The 22,491-nt window shown below is 47.4% G+C and overlaps 1 protein-coding gene across 1 annotated transcript in view; it reads right to left on the bottom strand.

The window, feature by feature from the left end:
- foxo6b (forkhead box O6 b) overlaps positions 1-17,593 on the bottom strand; it is a 35,535-nt gene extending 17,942 nt beyond the window's left edge. The window contains exon 1 of the mRNA XM_070922014.1: positions 17,096-17,593. Coding sequence (XP_070778115.1) covers positions 17,096-17,593 — 498 coding nt within the window. The remainder of the gene's footprint in view (positions 1-17,095) is intronic.
- Positions 17,594-22,491: the final 4,898 nt, after the last annotated feature.

The raw sequence follows: 22,491 nt of genomic DNA, 5'->3' as shown, positions 1-22,491 counted from the left end.
TATTTATGTAAATGTGTGAATAACCAGTTAGAAGGTATTTAAAAATGGCTTGTCAAAAAATGTTTGTGTGTTATAGATCATTTATTAACAGTTTAAACACGTGTGCAAATAAGTAACCGGCAAATTCAAAACTAGTCATAACTTTTAAAACTTGACGAAAAAAGTAATATACATACTGTACATATATATGATAAGTCACCTGCAATTATAAATGTTATTTATAATCAACCCTAACCCTAACATTCACAACCCTTTGATAATTATTCTATTAACCCATGTAACGGCAGACATGATGGTTTATTATCCTTTATTAATGACGTATCCTTTATATTGTAACTGCAGACTTGATAGGCTTATTAGAAAGTGAAAAAACCCTTGAGCATTTATTAATGACTTGGCCATTAATTACTCACCAGCAAGAGAGATTGACGACCCAAGAGTTCCTGTTATGATTGGCTTATTACTTATTTATAAAGCATTAGTACATTATTTATTAATAAAGCCGTCAGTTACAACCTATAAACCCTTTCTAAGTGTGTCATATGAGAGAGTGACACCAAATATTCTACCCCCCCTCCCTCCCCTTACACCCTGAGTACCTGGCCGAGTCTCCCGGTCCCGGTCTGAGCCAGAGCCGGCAGGCCTCGCGGAGCCTTCGCGTAACGCCGGCAGAGAGTGACAGGGCAGGGCCGAGGCCATCAGCTGGGGGACCGTGGGCCGCGCGCTGGGCTGGGACCCGAGGGGAGCCCAGGGGTGTCGCCCTGCATCACAGTGTTGCTCACTGACCTCATTTCGTACCTCCCTGAAACCCCCCCCCCCCCCCCCCCCCGGCACAGCGCTGATGCTGAGATGCTGAGGCGGGACTGAGCCGAGCCCTCTCAGATAAATTGATGTTTTCTTACAAAAAATCAAGCGTGAACAAGTGCTATACAATGGATTGATTGTATGGCTGATCAATACCACACTGGATGTCTGCGAGTGTAAATTACACTGAATTGATTCAAATAAGCTATTTTGATCAGATTTCCATATGCATGACTGTTTATTATTAGTAAGGGCCAATTAGTAATTAGGAGCGAGAGCAGCAGAACACTGAGTTAGTGCTTAAGCACACTCTGATGAAAGAATAGAGCCTTTTTTTCCCCCCCATTATTATTTTATTGAGAAAGTAGGCTACATCCACAAGCTGCAATTTGGAGGTGTTGCTAAATATGTGAAGTGGCAACGATTTATTTCTGAGCACACTCATCTCAGACCGGCTAACTGGGAGAAAAATCTCACCTACCAGCAGGTAGCCAGTATTAATCACGCCCGAATCCCGGCGTCCAGGGCAAAGTGAATTGCTTGTGGTTTCTATGGGACGGGGGGGGGGGGGTCCCCTGAACGCAGGAATGCGCAGCGTCTGACGATGTTCGCCACAAATGCAAAGTGATGAAGATGAAGACGAGACTCAGCGATCCCTCGCGGATGCAGATACAAGAGTTGCGCGTAACACACACGGAACAATGTGAACGGCATAAAGGAAACGACACACCTGTAAAATGAACTATCATTCTTTAGCAAAGAGGAATAATAATCCATTAGCGCCACCATGAATCCTTGTTGAGGCACCACGGAAACTAGGGCTGCCTAGTTTTTCATTTAGTCTATTAAAATTGCAACCCGCCCGCTATTTAGCTATTTAGCATTTATAAGCAGTAAATACACGTTTGTTAACACACTATACTGCAGGCTGAGGTGTAACCAGGTGATGAATGAATGATAATATAGTAAAACAAGGTTTTCATAAAATGTCGTCATAGGAGGAATTAATAATTGTTGACAACAACAAAAAAAACCTGCACGTTAGTAAGCACTTAAACAACATCTGTGCTTGTAACAACATTAAGCTGTTATAAACCATTCATCAAATGTTTATATACTGCTTATAAATGCCAAAAAGGGGGGGGGGGGGGGGGTTTGAAGTAAAGTGTTACCGTTAAAATGTCAAAATGAGCCCAGGGTAACATCTTCGAACGACTCCACAGTGTGTTCAAGTGGAGGAAAAGCAGCAGATCTTCACATTAGAAAAAGCCGGAACCAGTTGATGTTTGGCGGGGGGGGGGGGGTTTCCGCTTCAATAGATGACTTCGGAACCGACCATCAAAGCCGTTGATGATTCATTTCCTGTCGATCAGCTACTCGAGTACGCTTGGAGGTATTCGGCGTGCAAATACGACCGCCTCCTGGACGGTCGTCGCGCTGAGAAGGCGCCATGTCCTCAGCACTGACTGTTGAGACTGAGGCATTCACTCGAGCTTATCGTGTCAAACCTGCGCCATCATTCATATGACTAATACAGCCCCCATCTCTATTTATTACATTATTTCTTCGACAAAAAAAAGCAAAGTTTTCTGCCTCCAGCAAGCAAAAAAAAAAAAAAAAACAGCGACACTGCAGGAATTGCCACTGAAATGTGCCACTTCCCATTCAGCCCATCTAATTCAATATGTTGTCATTTGCATAAAAATGCATGGATGGAAAGTCAGCTGCTCCATACGGATGCTGTAGAGGACGGGATGAGTGCTATGTTTTAGTGTGTGTGTGTGTGTGTGTGTGTCCTGCATGCTCCACATGCATGTCTGCTGACATGCGAGCGAACAAATGGGCGTGATTTGTTAATGCAGATCTATCCGTCTCACCGCGAGCGCTTACGCAAATTGGCGTGCGTGGCGCATGTGTGACACACATGCATAGTAAATATGTAGCGTTGGGATGTGTAGGAGAGTTCATTACTCGGTGTGTGTGTGTGTGTGTGTGTGTGTGTGAAGGGGAGGAGGGATGCAGCCTTTCCGCATGAGTGGGGCTGTCAGTGGGCATCAGTCAGCCAGGCAGCGACAGGCGGAGCAGATCATTAGCAGAGACGGAGAGGGGAAAAGGGGGGGGCGGGGGGGGGGGCGCGCGGGAGTGAGGGAGTGCAGGGGCCGAGCGGAGGGAAGGCCTCAGCGCTGCGTCTTTAATATCCGCCTTGCGAGAATTACACCGACGGGCCTGTGCACTCGCTCATTCAGGCAACCACGCGGCCGCGGCCCCCCCGCCCCCCCGTCAGCTTCACCACTGCGGGCTTCAGCTGCCGCCATATCTGTCAGCAACTCCAGAGTGAAGCTGCAAAATGACGATATTTCATGATGCTCAAAAAGGCAATCCGATGCAGCCTTGAGACCATCGTGGGCGATTAAAGCTGAACTCCACAGAAACGGTTAATACTCTAATTAATATTACTGCTGATATCAGTAATGCCATAATAGCATCTGGTCAAAACGATGCATTAGGTTCACATCAAATCGACGTCTTGCCATCGGCTGTGGTGTTGATGCTCAATCAATTCAACTGTGGTGGAAGACTTAACCAGATTTAGTAATAACACTGCATTTAAAGTAGAAGTCCTGCATTCCAAATGTCACTTAAAGGGGCACTTCAGCACTTTCATGAAGTTGGGGGACTTGCAAAAAGAAAGAAGAATTCCCCAAATCGAAGCAGCAGAGGTCCCTAGCATGGGCCAAGCACCAAAAACCCTGGATCCTACAATTCCCATAATGCAACTCGATAGTGTGTTTTGTCAGACCTTCACCTGCCTGGTAAACACTGACGTCTTTCGAGTGTCAGCATTCCTAGTTTGTATCGCAGGCCTCCAATAAAGACGTGTCGTTTGCGAACCCCCCCCCCTGGCCGAAATCACCCTGACGACTATGACATCATCAGGGATTGTTTTCTCTGACTTGACGAGGCCCCCCCCAGAGCCACGGAGGACACTCTTATCTGATTTCACAGGCTGAGTAGTACTGCCCTTTGAAATATAGTGAAGTCGAAGAAAGATGAAGTTAAGTATGGAGATCTGATATTTTATCTGAGTAAGAGTAGCAGTCCCACAATGCGTAAATACTCCGTTACACATCAGAGTACTGCAATAAAACTTAAGTCACTTAAGAAGTGCAGTATTAGCGAGGTGTAAACAGCAATTGGATGTCACCGGCTGGTAGATGTGGAGCTAATTCGAACAACTTTATACACTGCTGGGTATTTTATTCATGAAAATGAATCATATTTTATGATCTCATATGTTTTGGATGTAAAATCTCGACTTGTAAACTCGTGAATACGTCTGAAATGTAGGGGAGTAATAGTACAAAGTAGCATTAAATGCTCAAGTAAAGTACAAGTACTGCTTGAATTGTACTTAAGTGAAGTTTATGTTACATTCCACCGCTTCTCTTAAGCGCGTGTTGTGAGTAAATGTACGTGGTAACATTCCGCCGCTGATCTTCATCCTGTCAGGGGTGGATGACTCAGAATGCATGATAAAAGCTTACTGTGCTCCCAGTATATTGGTGTAACCACGTTCTTAACCACAGCCAATTAAACATGCCCCCCCCCCCCCCCCCCCAAAAAAAAATAAATAAATAAATAAAAAAAACAGCTGCCACAGTGCTGAATGTTGTGGAAAACACCTGGAAGAAAGAGGCGCGTGATGTTTCGTCTAGATATGCTTCGGCAGGCTCATTAAGCCAAGCGTCATTACGAGGAGGTGAGAGGAGAAGCCTGCTCGTGTGATCCCATAAACTGTCACATGAGAATCAATTACCGCGCGTTCTCAGTAAATTAGCAGAGGCGCAGGGCCGCGCTAGCAAATGAAATGCCACCTCAGGCGCGTGTTTAGCAACACCTAGCGACCGATGACAGCTTCCCGTTCGCGCCGCGCTCAGTGTCTGAGCGCCAAGGCCTTGACTTAACTCCGCCACTCTCCTCCACGTCCCGACTGTTTTGCATTTTGCCCTTTCATCGTTCGCCGGCTGGGGCCCCATAACTCATCTTTTAGTGCCGCATCTTGCGGTGACCACCTTCCACTCAACAACACCATTAAACAGGCCAGATTAATGCCGCCATTAAAATCCACACATCGACTCCGGTGGCACTCATCAAAGACAGTATATATGACTAGCGGTATCAAGGATTTGATGAAGTCAGACTTTCAGAGGGCCAATAAATCAGTTAGGGAGGTGCAGTCCAACGCCTCACAAGGCAGGGGGCTGACAAAGGCGGAGACGAGATACTGGGCAAATAAGGCTTCGCGGGAAATGGGCACGACAGACGTGTGCACAGCTGTGCAAACAGTCAACTTCATATACCTCTTCAGGACTAAGCAGACGTTATTACTTTCCTATAGTAGAACACACACATGGCAGCTTCATTATAGGCCCAGACACCCAGAGACCAAGCTGAACACTAGATATTCTGCGCGTCCCTTAGTTTGTGGTACTTTGATTAAACACAACTTTCTACGCGACAGCTAACACTGCACAGCCCGCTTTGTTTTATACTGTGCTGTTGCGGTGTGACCCTCAAGGGAAGACCATGGGATCACGGCAGCCAGGAAGAGTTCGTCCCCTCCCCCTTTCGCGTTCAAGTTAGATTGGACTTGTAAATACACTCAGCCGCTTTAACCTTGATAGAGTGCTGCGGCTGTTTGCTGCACTGCTCCCAAAGGATCTTTTGAGCAACAGTTTTCATTCACCACCAACAGGCCGCGCACCTCATAGATCGTTGGATATCTCGCGCATCACAAGCATTAGGGCGAGGTGGCACTCGGGGAAAGCTGGTTACCTAGGGTTACCTGGATGTGCTCGGTAGATTTCATGGCAGAAAGATGAAAGATTAGAGCCGAGCGGTCTAAAGGAAAAGTCACCAAAATCATTACAAATCAACCTCTGGAGACTACCTCCAGTCATGCTACGTTTTAAGGCGGTTTGGCTCGTACTTGTTGATATCTTGCTGTGGTTTTGGGGTGAGGAGTCCTGGCGCTGGCAGAGCAATACAGCTACAAGTCACACGTTCACAATTACATTATTGTCTTTCTAAATTAGCTGCTGGCTAATCGCCAGGTAAGACAGCCAACCCTTCTCAGGCAGCCAGGCCGTGTTCTGAAGGCTATGAAACACCTTTTTTGCCGTTCCGTCTGGGTAATCTCGTTGGACTCAGATCAACCTTATCAGAGGATCCACTTAGCAGAATTGACCTCGCAGCGGTCTTTTCACTTATCTGCTCTCGTTCTTCGCTTTATATTCACCCATTATTTGTGTACGGCCGGTTCCCCCCGCATGCCAGAGGTGGTAGCCGTGACTCAACGGCAAAGCCTCAGATGCGGCCAAGCATTTGAGCCGGCTCGCCCGTAAGTGAATTCACCTTTCAAGAGAGTCGTTTTGAAAGCATGGCAGTCATGAGAGATGAGGGCCCGCTCTCTGGGAGAATAATAAATCAAGCCCTTCTGGTGGTGACCAAACATACTGTGGACCTTATGCTAACGTAGGTCACTGGACACGGTTGAAATATTATCCTCATAAAACTTTGCAGCACATCTATTTTATCCCTCGAAAGCCCAAAAGTACATCTAAATCAAATGGTCTACCAGACGCGGACTGTTGTGGATTTGATGTGGAGCGGCCTTAATCTACGGCCACGGATTTTGAATTTCTTTTGCGAGAGCTCGAAGCGATGGAAGCCACAGCAGAGAGACAGAGGATGACAGGAAAGGGTCTAGATTACAGAGGAATGGGGAGGGAGTGTGTGTGTGTGTGTGTGTGTGTGGGGGGGGGGGCAGAAAGAGTCTGGAGTTCATTTGAGGCTAGCTGTCGTCAGACTCAGCGTCAGCCACATCACATGGGCAGAATGCTAAACGCCGAGCTCTGAATCCTGACCTATTTTCATCAAACTGACACAGAAATCCACTGAGAGGCCGTCTTACGCTGCTAACCTCTGTCTGCCTCCTGGACCGCCCTCAGCAAGCACGCACACACACACACACACACACACACACACACACACACACACACACACACAAATTGTAGGATCCGCACATGCCATAATGTAAATCTGCTTCGCCGTGACTTGAAGCAGTTTAATGATGTGTGATTAATAATCTCCCAAAAATGACTGGATTGCAAACGGTTTCCACTCATCTCCGGCTTTTGAAAGGCTTTTATTGTAATTTGTCCAAATATGCCGTTGAAGCTGATGAATATTCATGAGGTGAACACACTCTTCGCTGGCCCTCCTTTGTGCTGACAATAGACAGTGAGCATGCTCCTTTTTTTTTCGGTGTCTGGGCTCAACTCGACATCGTTAGCAGACACCTTCCCGAGCGCAGCAACTGCTCTAACAGACTTCTTCTTCTTTTTCTCTTTTTTTTTTTTTTTTTTTACAAAAGACAAGTGAGCAAAAAAAACTCTGGTTAAAACACAGCAAATGATCAACAACGATGCTGCTCTTAAGGCACTGACGGCTTTAGCTGTCAACTGGCTTTCATCAACTCGGGTCAAAGTGCAATTGCAGACGTCTTTGATGAAAATGGATTCAACTGCCAGCAAACTTGACTTGACTTTGACTGATGCTGAACATGACCCGAACCACACGGGGAACGACGCGCATTAAGCGTGATTGATAGTACTGTAAAATAACGAAGCATGGCTTTTTTTTTTTTTACCAATATGCCCTTTACCTGCTGCAGCCATTCACTTCCCCTCAAAAATGGAACCTTTTCAGCATCTTTCGGTGTACAAATCTAGTTTTGAAATTGCCGCCACTGTTTATTGTTTTCCCCTCCATTTCCCACCTTGCACGCTACTTTTTACTCAGCCTCACGCAAGAAAGCCTTTGTATTCTCAAGGTTGGCTCGTACGTATCTCAACTGCTTGCCAAAAAAAGAAGAATGTTTGTTTCAGCCTGACGAATGCCAACTGTTTGCGAGTAGTTGCGCTTTCTTGAGATTTTCATCGCTGGCATAACCGACGCCCCCCCAAAATTGCTATGTAAGGCTACCTGTTACCTACTCCGTTTGTGGGCGAGTTTTATTCATGCAAATGTCAACCCAGAGGAAAAAGGAGACACCACTTGGGGCCCCCCCAAGTCCTGCTGTCGGAAATCATTAGATGTAAACATAACATATTGGAGTCAGTAGTCATATCGGGGGGACCTGAAATGATGAAGTTTTGCTCCACCTGTCAACACCGCCTCATCTCGGGACAGACACAAAGACCGGAATGGTTTGACATCAAGCTGAATGCTTGAAAGAAAAAGAAAAAAAGTTTTTCCAAAGCAAAGTGGTCCATGGCTGAAACAGGGGTCGGGTCAAGGGAACAAGACAGCCATGGAGTTGAACAAAAGAGTGCATTTCACTGTATGTGATGCTACTCTGTCGGATTGAGTGGAGAATGTTCCTGGACAGCAGCGTGCATGAAGACAGACCCTGAGGCAGCCGCTTGAGTCTGAGAATTTTGCAGCTACTGAATTGGACAAGTTGTCGTGCATAAATACTTATTATTGTGGATTTAATGTTAAATCATTTTATTCATTGCTAGCAGCATGGCTCTATGGATGTCAACCAGGGCCGCCACTTTGGTCCTGGACTGAAATAACACTAACAATTATTGGACGGATTGCCATGACATTTTGTACAGCCGTTCATGGTCCCCATAGGATTGCGCGCTGATTTTTTTGTTACCCCCCCCCCCCACCCCCCGATTTTAAAATTGACATTTGTGGCTTTGAGCGAAATGTCTGGAAAACATGTCCCCTTCAGGATCATGAATGTCAACCCGTCCAATAGTTTGAGACATTATTAATTAAAAAATGTTCCACTACAACAAGTTCTCTTAAGTCACGTCTATATACCACTTAAAAAGGATAGAGATTCCCCAAACACACACAACAAGTCCAGTGCGCTGCATTTCCACGCCGTCTTTTTTTTTTTTTTCCCCCTACAGCCCAGTAAATTGCTCCAAAACACTTCGAAGCTCTCCAGCGAAACAAAGAGACGTCCACCTATCGTGCCCGGATCGATTCGGAGAGCAAGAAGACCGATTTCCGAGCGGTCTTTGACTAGAGAATTGCAAAGTTGCGGCTGATTGTTGCGTCTAAAAAACACAAGCAGCAAAAAGGCGATGTTCAGCAGCAGGATGGATACGCATAGACTGCACCTCAGCATGGCCGACAAATCTTTAAGAAGGATCTTTAGACATGGGTAAGTTGTGGCGGGTTGGTTCATACTTTGCCTTAGTCCCAGTAACAAAGGCATCGTACGTTTGTTCTGATTGTCTGGTACAATAACCTGCGGGAAAGCACTGAGGAGTACCTCCACTGTGAAATACCGGGCCATTATTTAAATGCAGCGCAAGTCTGATACTACTTGGCGAGCGGCAGCCGTTCTCTTTTTTACGCGCCCTCCTCGCTTCAACTCCCAGAAGACTTTGGGGCTGAAAAGCCGCGAACCAGGTCATCCGGCATGGCGCTGAGAGGTCCACTCACCGGCAGCGTTAATCACAGAGCTGCTGTCCTCTGACTGATTACCTCCCATCAATCTTAGTTTGCTGAGCCCTCCAACAGGAGAAAGCCCTCATGAAGATCTGATTAAAAATGTGAGTGACTCATAATAGGAGCACATGCCTGGCCTCGGAGTCGATACTCTTGATAGTCATGAGCTCTGAGTGGGATTTATCTGCTCATCTCCTAATGTCCATTCACCTGCTCACGCAAGGGACGCTGGTCTGATCTCAGCGAGGGGGCCTGCTGCGAAGAGGTGAGGTCTGGAAGGGAACTAGTGGAGATCTCTGTGTGTGTGTGTGTGTGTGTGTGGTAGTCATTTGCAGCTGCAGACGGCGGGTGGGTGGTGGTGGTGGTGGTGGGGGTGGGGGGGGGGTGACTTTGAGAGTGTCTGAGAGGCACATCCTGCCTGCAATTAAGGTGGAATCAGAGAGAGATCTGCGCTGCCTTGATAATGAGCCTCATCTGAATTATTAACTAGAGCTGTACCCCCCGGACCTGGACTCCCATCAGGCCTAGCTATGCAACAACAAGAGCAGATGCACACACACACACACATAAATATACACACACAGAATCTTCAGATCCATACAGACCTCTATCAAACCCATTTTAGCGTGTGCAAGAACTCAAAAACTAATCCCATTTGCAGTAAAAAAAAATCAGGGCAACACATTACTTGGAGTGGTGCTCATAAGGCATTATAAGGCATCAAAAGCCCATTATAAACACACTGTGAGTGCATGATAATTTATTAAAATTGGTGCATAGTATAATGAGTACAATATGCAGAAAGTTAGGGGGTTGAATACTTCATGAAGCAACTGTGTCATTAATCACATTAAAATTTAGTGCCGTTTCAGATGTATGATTACATTATAACATTTTTTTTTTCTCTGATTCCAGTGGGATTGTAATCAGTTTGGTGCCGCTGTGACTTGATTTATTAGGATTGCTGGGATGACTGTATGTCAAAAGTGATTCCTGGTGTGTGACTTTCAAGTTTATCACAAAATGCGATCATCAAATCATCAAAAATCAACATCAGATCATGTATACTTGACATGTTTACTGTTTTAAATGCATACGATACAGGTTTTGATGTATTTTACCAAGCAGCCATTGGTTTCCATTCATTTCCATATGGGATAAAAATCAATCAATTTCATATACTTTACATCACAAGTAGGTTGTTTGGTTTTTTTTTTTGCAAACCATGCTGTTGTGTTTTAGCATATTGTCTTTGCTCCAGGCAGCCATTGATTTCCATTCATTTCCATATGGTATGACAGTCAATCAATCACATGTACTTCACATCACAAGTACCCATTCTGCAGGTCATGCTGCTGTGTTTAAGAAATAGAAAAGTGCTATATGGTGTCTACCACTCCAAGCAGCCATTAGTTTCCATTCATTTCCATTTGGTATGAAAATCAATCATCACGAGTAGCCACTCAGCAAACTATGCTGTTGTCTTTTAGAAACGTGGATGAATGTTGTGCTCCGGGGAGCCACCGTTTTCCATTTCTATCCAATCGGAAATCGTGGTGATGATGATTCGTTGGAATTCAGTTTATATAAAAAGTGACAGCAGTGGCGCAATCGTTTTTGTCAATGTTACATTATCATTGAGTTGCAATGCAACTTAAGCACAGATCGATCTTGAACCTCTGCACGGCATTACCCCGCAACGATAACGTAACTTTGTAACTCGAAAGATGAATGCAGACTTGAAGGCCGTCGTGATGCATAGTGCATTGTTGCAGATGAATATCACTCAAGGAGTTACTGTGATGGATTCGCATAACTCAAGCCAGTGTCGGCTGCGTTTTCACATCATATAGAAAGGAAAGGAAGCCAATGGCTGCCGGGGGAGCACTGGACAAAATACGGTCCTGTCTCTGACATACAACAGCGTGGTTTTCCAAATGGGTCGTCGTGATGTAAAGCTTACGTGATTTGTAGAAAAACGAGCAAAGATGACAGGAAGCGCCCTGGTATGTTCATTTAAGGCCTTGTTAGCAGCGTAACAACATTACGTGCTGACCTGCTCCTGAGTCACAGTCAGTCAGACAGCGAGGACTGAATGTTTCTTTCTTTTCTTTTTTTTGACTAGCGCTCTGCTCATCGTCCGAGCCAGACACCAGAACATTTTGAAGCCCTGAGGTCTGGTAGACGACACGGAGAGAATGTGTGCTGGGCCGACATTTTTTACGACACACCACCAGGCACGATTCCCAAGATCCGCCTTCCTGACTGACTGACTGTTGTGCGTCTGGACTCGGTTTTCTCTCTGGAATTTCCGTCTGTAGAGTGTTTCTCAACATTTTATTCCAGCTGATTTATTCCAACTGATTGAAGTGTGAGGGCTGAGGGCGAGAATATTATGTTCTGTTCCAACCACTATGACTCATTTAAGCAGCGCACACCCCGCCTCCACTGCTGGTGCATCCCTTGTTTACATCGCAGCCCTTCTCCAGATTGAAGTGATATCTGCCCCGCGTTCTATTCAAACGCCTTTTGTCGCTCGGCACCAACAGACAGGGCAACTGATCCTCTCGGATCAAAATCTGTCCATCTCTGCATGGCCTCCTTTCCATTCACGCCCTCAACGACTCTTCCCAACTGTTTTCCTCTCCATTCACAGGACTGATCAGATGAGTTTTACCATAGTCTCAGATTCAACAACCAACCCCCCTTCGCCTTCCAAATTCCTCTTCCCATTCCCCGCCCCCGGTTAACCCAGCGCCAAGCCCGCCAACTCGAGAGCTGCCTCTCCTTCTGCTGCGCCTTTGTGATAATAACAATAACTGTGTAGCGGTGCAGAGGGCTTTCTGTTGAGCCAGCGCCAGGCTGGCTGGCACGGGGAACCCTCTAAGCCTGTTCCACCATCTCCAACCAATTCCCCTCTGTCTCGGCTGGCGCTGGAGCATCACAGGCATTAAGGCTGCTATCAATGTGCTCAGCAGCAGGGGCCACCGCCACCACTCTCGCTCTCGCTCCATCTTTTCTCTTCCCACCTCTCTCCCCCTCCCACTCAATTCTGAATCCAATTCAAAAAAGGTTTTATTGGCAGGACAAATAATACCTTGTTCTTCAAAATGTCTCCCTGCCTCCTCTCTCTTTTTTTTCTTTTTTTTTAACTCCGTCTCACTCTGCACCCTATTCTCCTTCTCTGTCTCCGGCAAGTGGAATCTCTGCAGAGCAAGGTGATGGCCATCAGCGTGGGCGGCAATACTTTACGTGAAGCGCATTGTAATGCATTACAAGCAGATTAGAAGCATGTTACAGGTAAAGAACCATTGTTGCTCTCAGTAATCAGGGCTATAGCAGAACACTGGGCCCTAAATCCCTTCAAATATTACCCTCTTCTGGATTACATTAAATACTCAATACCAAATAAGGTGCAAGAAAAGTTAAAGTTTTGGAAAACGTATTACGTGACGTCACAAGACTCTTTTCCAATCAAGCTCCGCCCACCTCAAAACCGCGAGACGAGGGCAGGAAAAACACAGAAATCTCTTCACGTGACGGAACTTTGGCTCTCATCGTAAAAAAAAAACAACAACTGGTGGCTGATCTCGTCTTAAAGGAGATACACAAGGGTTGCACTGTGGGGGGGGGGGAGCTTATTTCTCATACATTTACTTATCATGTATTCTCCTCTGCGCCTGTCTGTGTTCTAAACAGATGACCTGGCCTGAGTACCTGCACCCAAAGCTCTACATTTGTGTTCTACATGCCACCCATTCCCGACCGTTAGCTTACCAGGCTAACGAAATGCATTGTTCCCCCCCCCCTGTTGACTATACGCTGCACTATATCTACTCTTTACCAAAGAGCGCTGCCGTGTGGAACCTACGCGATATGTTGCGTCCTCAGCACACCTGAAAAAGTGTAAGTGTCCACGGCATGGATGCTACCTTCTGTTCACAATCCCGCAATGCAAAGTGTCGCGTTTAACAGGTGCAAAAATGACAGCTCACTATGGAGTTAACTGTTGAGTGTCTATTATATCGGACTAGTGAATGAGGGACGGATTTCGGACACGTTGTCCGTCTCTTTCCGTCTTCCCAGCTGCGCATTTTGATTCTGCTTGCAAGACACGACTTGGCTGGCACGGACAGAGAGAGAGAGAGAGAGAGAGAGAGAGAGCCTGCCTCATGAGTTACATCTGAAACGAGACCCAAACCAGCACGAAGCACCCGACCTAAAACCTCACACTTTGTCGGGACCCAGAGGATATGGGCCCGGTGGAGCTCCATCCACCACATACAGGCAGTGCAGGGATGGCGCGTGGAGCTTCAAACCGATCCGAACTCTTCCCAGAATGCTGCATTCATGAGCCTAATGCAAAAAAAAGTGTTCAAGCTAAAGCTGAAACAAATGTTTAATTTATTTAATGCCTCTCTGAAATGGTCGTGATCCTTGTGTGCGCTTGCGTCTTGTTTGCTGTGTGCTCATTATATCACAGTCTGATTACAACAGTCATACGCCCACGACGTGCCTTTAATGTTAGCAAAGCCTTCAGGTAGTGTCGGTGAGCGCCTACCTGCCCGCCTGGTGCTGAATCTGTGTACGGTACAGCCTGCAGACAGGCCACAGCTCAGCACATCCATTCCCACGCAGAGCCACTTGTGAAATGAACATAACGCCGCGCGTGTGTGTGTGTGTGTGTGTGTGTGTGTGTGTGTGTGTGTGTGTGAGCGCAGACCCCCGCATCACCGCCGCCGCCACCATGACCACCTACAGGACTGAACTCACTTCACATGACCAAACACAGCCTCCCACCTCAGATGCAATAACAAACACGGCCCAAACACTTGACCGCAATTACAGAACCACAGTCAGAGAAATCCATACATAGTCATCATGGTAACCCTGCTGCTGCCAGACGCTTAAGCAACGCTGCATGCCGTTTGTTTGTGTGTGTGTGTGTGTGTGTGTGTGTGTGTGTGTGTGTGTGACCGCATTCAAAGAAATCCATACACTACCACTGGACACAAGAAGTGTGTGAACGCGCGGAAGAAATCCAATACGCCGCTGCAGCCTTCGCGCTTGACACTTAAACAAGTGAGTGACACCTCAACAGTGTGTGAGTACAGTCGGCGTGTCTGTGTCTCTGTGTGTGTGTGTGTGGTATTAAGAAGCTGCCGGCCCAGATGAAGACAAAGAGCAGCGGCTGAATTGAGCAGCAGCTCTCAGACAGGATTACACAACAGCTCTTAAAGTCTGCTTTTAATAGCAAGACTCTGGCTGGATCTTATTTCCCTCCCACTCATCCCATCCAACCATCCATCCATATACATCCACCACCACCACCACCACCACCACCCCCCCCCCCCTCCTCCCCCCAAGTACTATTCAATCTAAGCAGAAACATACAGGAATGTGCGAGAGTGAAACACACGTTGTACACAAGTGTGTGTGTGTGTGTGTGTGTGTGTGTGAGCGATTCCATACCTCCGCGTTTCAAATCTCATTAAAATCGCTGCCAACTGTTACAGTCCAACATGTGCGTGCATGTGTGCGTCTCTCTCCCTCCCTCCCATTTTTTTTTTTTGGTTTTGTTTTGTTTTGTTGTTGTTGTTGAGGAGCGTTATTATGATTGAATCAAGTTGGGGGGGGGTTTTTTGCCCGGACTTGGAGGCCTCACTCCACCAATCACTTCCCTTGCCAGACCGGGGCCAATCAAAACCTCCACACGCAAAGCTGGAATGGGAGCAGGTATCAAGCTGTGGCATCCCTGGGCAGCACAAACAAGGCCCGGGAATTAAGCCCTGCTTTAAATCCAATTTTAACAATTTTAACCCCCCCCCCCTCCCCCAATACCATAAAAATTGGACAGGGGTTGCTGCGGCTCGACTCAAACCTGATTTTATTGAGATTAATCTGCGTCTTAATACTGCTCAATTGGACGCTGGTGTGGAGCCAAAATGAGATGTCAAGGCAGGGCGGAAAGCACTGAAGAAACCTCGTGTGTGTGTGTGTGTGTGTGTGTGTGTGTGTGAAGAAGGAGGCAGACAATGGCACGCTGTGAGGATATGATAACATGACGGGAGAAGCAGATAGAGGATTTTGGATCAACTCAATGTCAAACACGCAGATGGTGTGAAATGCCTGTTAATCCCCACCGCAACGTGTGTTTCCCCCCCGTCCGCCCTCCACCCCGCGTACCGCCGGGCACTTTGAACGAACGGCTGTATCACGTCTTCCGTGGCACTGGTGAAAGTAAAGTAACCCCCAGATGACGTCACTGTGATGTCATCAGGGTCATCTCGAGAAACCCAAACATTTTAACGGAGAGCCCCGTGCTTCCACGCTGGAACAGGTGTGGGATGACCCGAGGGAAGTGGGCAGGGAGGGTCTAATTAAGGACGTTGTGGGGTTGCATTATGGGAATTGTAGGACACAGTGTTTTTTGGAGCTGGAGCCACGCTAGGGACCGGAGGACTTTCTTCAATCCGTCTGTGTTGTTGAGCTCCCCCAACTTTATGGAAACGCTAAATCGCTGCGGCGACCCTTTAGACATGTTCCCCCCAGCCATCTTTAAGGTTGTCGTCGCGTTGAACGCCGGCTACAGCGATGCCACTAAATTCAACGAGAAGTCTGTTTGAGTTAACAGTGTGTATCATTTTAGAAGCTTCCATCAATTGCAGTGTCGACCTTTTGTCACCCTCTGATGGAGCTCCCACTGCAGCCAAAAGACCATAAAAGTGGAGACAAAACAAATGCGATGTTCAAATATATATATATATATATATATATATATATATATATATATATATGTGTGTGTTATTTACTTGTGTTTACAGATGAATGGCCAGTTTAGTCTCCACTGATGTATTTAATTGCCATATTCACCAGATATGGAAACACAGTCTACTATCTATTTAGAATTCACTGAACTGCAATTTGAAGCAGCAGAGCTGATTTAAACTTTGGTTTAAAGGGGGGGGGGGTGCATGCTGGAGCAAAACTTTACAGCGTGAGGGGAAGCTCCAGCACTGGGGGCCTGGAAACAAAAGACTATTATTCCTCACACAGAGTGGGTGGTAAATTTAAGTAGATTACAGCAACCAATCTATTAGATTAACCTCATATTAATTTGAATTTAAGGGATAATCTGTCGTTACATCTGCTTGCTGTGGCACCGCATGTCATCATCTCTTGTTATTGTCCTTTTCAACCCCTCGCGCCATGTGCCATGCTTTGGCACAGCCTGCGCGCACTGGATGGGAGGGGGGGGAGGGGGGGGCGTTTATCCAGAGCACCCAACCGGCGGCATGGGGTGACGCTCCAGTCGAGGAGCTGCAAATCGGACCGGGGGCGCACTTTGTCCCCCGTGCGACCCGCATAACGCAGAGAAATATAGGCTCGGAACCAGACACCACCAATGCGTCACGGCGCGTAAGGGTCGCCTATCCAAAGGGGGACCGTGTAGAGGGGGAGTTCGGCTCCGCGCGGCTGCTCCCATATGCACAGGCTGCAATCCCTAAATACGGTGAACCCAGTGAACCCGCATCCAGCCGCGCTCACCGCCCCCTTCCCACACACTGTAGTGTGGAGTGACATGGGGACACGCCACTGACATAAATTGCTGGAACCAGGGGTCAATTATGTGGCTTTCAAATATGCAGAGAAGGAGCTCTGCTGCAGACCCGGACTGAGGCTAAATATAGTGCCGCTTCTGCGCTGAAAACCTTTACCATGTGGTGTCAGAGAATTCTTTCATGTGGCCTACCTTCCATCCTGCTGAACTGTTGCTGTCGCCCTTATCCTTGAAATAAGGAACAAAGCGAACCATCCAGTCATAGATTTGGGACAGGGTGAGTCTCTTCTCCGGGGTGCTCTCGATGGCACGGGTAATGAGGTCTGCATAAGACAGGTTCCCCCACGCGTTTCGCCGGGAGGACTTGGCTTTGCGCAGCTGGCCGGCCACGTCGAGCGCAGCCCCGGACATGCAGGCAGGAGCGGCCACGACCGGGGCCGGGGCGCCGGCTGGGTGCTTGATCTCCGCCGGTGCGCCGCCTTTTCTCTCGGCCCGGCACGCCGGCACGTTGTACTGCTCCACTTTGACCGACGCCAGAGCCAGACCCCGGCTCGCCTCCCCCTCCCCGGGGAAATCCTCCGGACACGGCAGCGGCCAGGTGCACGACCGCGACCGACCGTGGGGCTCAAATTCCGAATCGATGTCAACCTGATGCGCGTCCATGCCGCCGTTCTTCATCATCATCAGCATGATGATGATCTCCCGCGGAACAGATGCCAAAACCGGGCAAGGTCACTATAACGTAAAAAATAAAAATAAAAAAAAACAACAACAAACAAACAAACAAAAAACAACAACAAGCCGTCTGCCAGTGAGTTCAAATGCCCAAAGAAGAAGAAGAAGAAGAGCGTTGTGTTGCGCACACAGAGACGGTCAGGCAGCGGTGCGGGGTGTCATCACTCTCCTCAGCGCAACAGTGTGGCATCACATCAGGCCAGGCGAAGGTGCATCCGAGGCATCAGCAACAGCGTCGGTCTCTCTTCCATGTTAACTGCACGACCAACACCGGCCGCGCGGCTGTGCTGCGTGCGGGGACCGAGTGGCGGTCAAACATCCACCCACGAACGCCAAGACACAGCCGGAGAACGTCCCCCCGCGCCCGCCCCGGCCGCAGCAACAGTTGATTCCCCCTTCGGCGGACGATGGTCCAGCGCAGGTTCAAAAATAAACACAAATCAACGAGGGGACGCTTGTCAAACTCCAAACCTCCCTCACCCCTCACCCCTCACCCCCACCCCTTCCTTTAAAAAAGAAAAAAGAAAAACGGGGTTGACTTTATAATTCTCTCCAGGCGCTGATCCCAGCTTCTCCTGCCGCCTTTCAGGCAGACTGGTTGGGCTTGAGCTGAAAACTCGGGCTCTCGTGAATCACTTATACGAGGTCGTGGATTTCCAGACGCGGGGGGAGGAGGGGGGAGGAAAAAAAAAGGGTCCTAGTGGGTTTGATCGGGAGCATCCTCCGCGTCTCCTCTGCGCGCCGCCAGACGCCTCGCCGGGTGGAGTGGCCGTTTCTACCTTTGTCTCCTGGCGCTCCGTTCGCGCGTCACACGGGGGTGCCTTCTCTCCGCCCGCCGCTCTGCCTTTATACGACGAGCCCGCGCGCCTCTGAAGGCTCCGAGCCACTTAACTGTAGCCGGGAATAAAGTGGAATAAGTGCTGCTCCCACATAATTGGACGCCGCCTGGATCAAGTCACTCCCTCCAGAACAGGTTTCCAGAGGAGGAGGAGGAGGAGGAGGAGTGTGTGTGTGTTTGTGTGTGTGTGTGTGTGTGTGTGTGGGGTGGGGATGATGTACCCAACAATACAATTTCCAAAGGCAAAGTCATGTATACACACAATATACAGACACATTCAATCATCATCATCATCATCATCATCATCATGCTTATTATTATTATTATTGTTATTATTATTTCACAAGTGATAATCACCATGAGTTTTAATTCAATTATTACTGATTAAAGATACACCTTAACTTGTTTTTTCTCTGTGTGTGTGTGTGTGTGTGTGAACCCCCACAGGCGAGACTCCATACCTCGCATATTTGTGAATCCTCGCAAAAGTTGCACGTGGTTTTTTTCCCGCGTATTTAGATTAACGAGGCAGCCTACAGCTTCATAGCACACGTTTTTTTTTTTATAATTCATGACGACCTTTGGTCTGTATCCATAAGGAAGACACCTTGAGCAGCTGCACATAACCAGGAGTAAATTCACGCGTGGTAAGTAATGAGTGCTTTCCTCCCAGGGCCGCACAGGCAGGATTGCCGACGTACCCCCACCCAACAGAAGGAGGTGGCTAACTATTGTTTGGATTTCTTTTTTTTTTTCCTTTTGTTTTTGCGTGTAATTCTGTTTAATTCTGTAAAAGCCTTCTCCACACTCACAGGAGTACAATTCTGGGATGGAAATGCTGAAGCCTTTATTTGTCGCTGGCCTAAAAGCAGTCCGTTAAACGTGTCGAGTCGAAAGAGGCTAGTTTTAGCTTGTAAAATATCAACCGTGTTCATTGCGGCTTCTAAACTAAACGGAACATCGCCGCCCACAGACACCACAATGTTAGACACGCCTCTGGTTGTTTGGTTACTCACGTTTTTTTCTCGATGATCCACGATGGTTCGGGTGGTCCAACGGGTTGGTTTTATGGCGCAGTTCGAGTCGTTCAGTGGCGGCTAAAAGACGCTTTAACTGGCTGTGGCGTCAAACCAAAACGAAATCAAAGCAACCCCAAACCAACATCCACCAGAATAGACAGGGCCTTTTACGAAGAAACCAAAAGGTGGGGTGATGAACGAATTTCAGCAAGCAAGCTGATGATTAAACCAAATAAAAATAGCCAAAACACACAGCGGTTGAAAAACTCCTGGCGTCTTCCACGGTTCCGTTTAGACACACCTGCCGTCAATAAAAAGGCTCCTGAGGTGAGGTCAGGTGATGCCGTGCACCAAGCTACCACTAGGTGGCACCAAACTGCCACTGAGTGCCGCCAAACTAGTTACAATGAAATAATTGAAAACAAATGGGAAATGATATCTTTATATTGTAGACTTGCCAGAAATGGCTCTACCAGGTACGTTGTTATTGACAAGCAAAAGAAAAATTTGGACGAGCTACGTTCAACGTGTTGTTTCTTCTTCTAAATTTCTTTTAACTTCCAATGCCAAGCTTTTAAAAAGGTCTTGCTTTCAAAATTCCTGCACTTCGTAGCCTCGGTGTGCTAAAGGTAAGGGACGAATTGTGGCGATGGCAAATAGCCTACGGTAAAGGTATGGTTAGGGTTGGGGAAACCAAAAGTCAACGCTGACTTATTTAAAGTGCGAAGTTTTCTAACGTTAGGGTTAGAACGCGACTTACGTAAGTCATGTGACATCTTTTACAAACCTTAACCAAGTAGTTCTGTTGCCTAAACCTAAGCCTACTAGTAGGTGCAGCAGGCCCCCCCCATTGGCACTGGATGTAAATCATAAGGTGCAGAATATAGTTCCTCAAGATACTGGAAAAAAAAACACCCCCCCCCCCAAAAAAAAAGAAAAACAAAATACTGAGGACATGACCTCAGCGTCCTCATTTGCCTCTTTTTTGACCAAACAGTTCCAGGAAGTTTGGAGCCACAGGAGCTAAAACTAAAAGTCGCTTTCATGAATTCCTGTGTGCAATTTCACATTACAAGTTCTGGGTTCGACCAATGAGAGACACTCAGCTTTGCAGACTCCGCCCCGATAGTACTGACCTCGAAGCAGGGAGTTTTGTTTTTTGTTTTGTACCTAGAGCTACGACTGAGGAACTTCGTTTAGACCGTGGTTCCTCCAGTCAAAACACAGGCCACGTTCCTGAGTTCCTGAAATGGTTCCTGGGTGCCTGAAAAAGTTCCTGCAATGGAAACGGGCTGAACGGTTGCTACGGCCCTGCTTTCTCCCCAGTCGATGACTTGGGGCCACGTTTCCACCATCAAAATATTCAACGTGGCTTCATAGGTTGGTACTATTTTCATTTTTGAAGTGTCCCCCCCCCCCCCCCCTCCTCTTAATCATATTACTATTCTAAACTGTGCATTATCATCAAATCACATCATTATCAGATGGGGGGATTCTTCTCCTTTGCGGGGTCCCCTCGCTGGCTTTGTCACACACCATTGCCTTTGGCAGGTCTGAGTCCATGAAGCAGGCTCCGTCAATAGCTGCTCTGTGTGTTGTAAGCTCCTCTGGAAACCCCCAACACTGATAGAGGCTGCCACTCTCTGACAGCTTGGTTGTCAGTGACAACCATAACCTCAAATGCACCTAAATAGAATGCTTTCATGAGGTCTAAATGGGCCTATCAACATGAAGAGAGAGCGCGCGATCGGTGTTTGTGTGTGTGTGTGTGTGTGTGTGTGTGAGAGAGAGGGAGCAGAAGAAAAAAGTGGGGAGAGATGCTGTAAATTGGAACAAACAGAGGGAAAACTCAAAACACATGGCCCTGCGGTTTCCGAGAGGAGATTTTTATGCGCCGCAGAGAAGTTGTAACAGGAATGTGGTGTGACTCCTATCATATGGAATGAAAACACTGAAGCGGTGCCAGCAGGGTGGATGTAGGGTGTTCAGCTGTGGCTCACGGCAAAGTCCTCATCATCACGGCTAGGTGAAGCACCGCCGCAGCGTAAACATGAGAAACATGAGTCACTCGGCCGGACACGGCGACGACGAGGCAGACGGAGAATTACATGGTTTTTCGCGCAGGGGTAGGGTGGGGGGGTGGGGGTTGGATTTGTCAAAGATACTGTAGCCGTGCGTGAGTGACAACAAGGAGAGCCTGAACATTCAACTCTTCCAAGAAACACATTTTAACATCAGGGTTTCATTTCCGGCAATTACTTGTCAGAGGAAGGAACGGATTCTGCCAAATGGATTTGCGCGAGATTCATGTTTATCCATTGCCCCTCTATTGTCTCGGCATCAAATATTGATGATTATGCATATTGACTGTCACCGCCACCTCCCTCAAGCTGCCTCCTCTTATTGATCTGATTTCACTGACGCCCAAATGAAGGGACGTAGCGAAACGCTAAATAACTTGCCGCACCAAAAATCTGTTTGCGCGCACTTTTTACGATGCCATGAATCTGTCGCGTTTAGAAGGAGCAGTCCAATATTTTGGGCAACATGCTTGCCGTTGAACCTGTGGTCGGACGAGAGATTTAATCAATTTCACCTCCGTGCGTCTAGTGCCGACGTGCCGTAGCTCCAGGGTGCGTTAGCCTAGCATAGCATATATCCTCGCCAGAAAAAAAAAAAGGCCCTTAAAACAACCTATATTCACCTTCTCCTGACAAGTGAGTTCATGTGGTCGAACAAATAATGACTGACTGTAACATATTGTGACATGGACAGAGTTCTTTCGGCTTTAACCCCAATCTTTCCTGGACCTAGTTGTAGTAGTTTTAGATGCCTAAACTTAAACCAAACCTTAAAGCTGCACCATGTCATCATTTCAATGGATCAAATGACAATCAAATGTGTAAGGTGAAAGGTGGTCACCCATAGTGATGAACCCAGGGGGGAATTATCTTCCGACCTTGCAGTTCCCCTCAGCACTACATGGGGTTCCAGCT

Source organism: Enoplosus armatus, chromosome 16 (assembly GCF_043641665.1).
Source record: "Enoplosus armatus isolate fEnoArm2 chromosome 16, fEnoArm2.hap1, whole genome shotgun sequence".
Taxonomy (NCBI): Eukaryota; Metazoa; Chordata; class Actinopteri; order Centrarchiformes; family Enoplosidae; genus Enoplosus; species Enoplosus armatus.
This window is presented reverse-complemented; position numbering and strand designations above follow the sequence as displayed.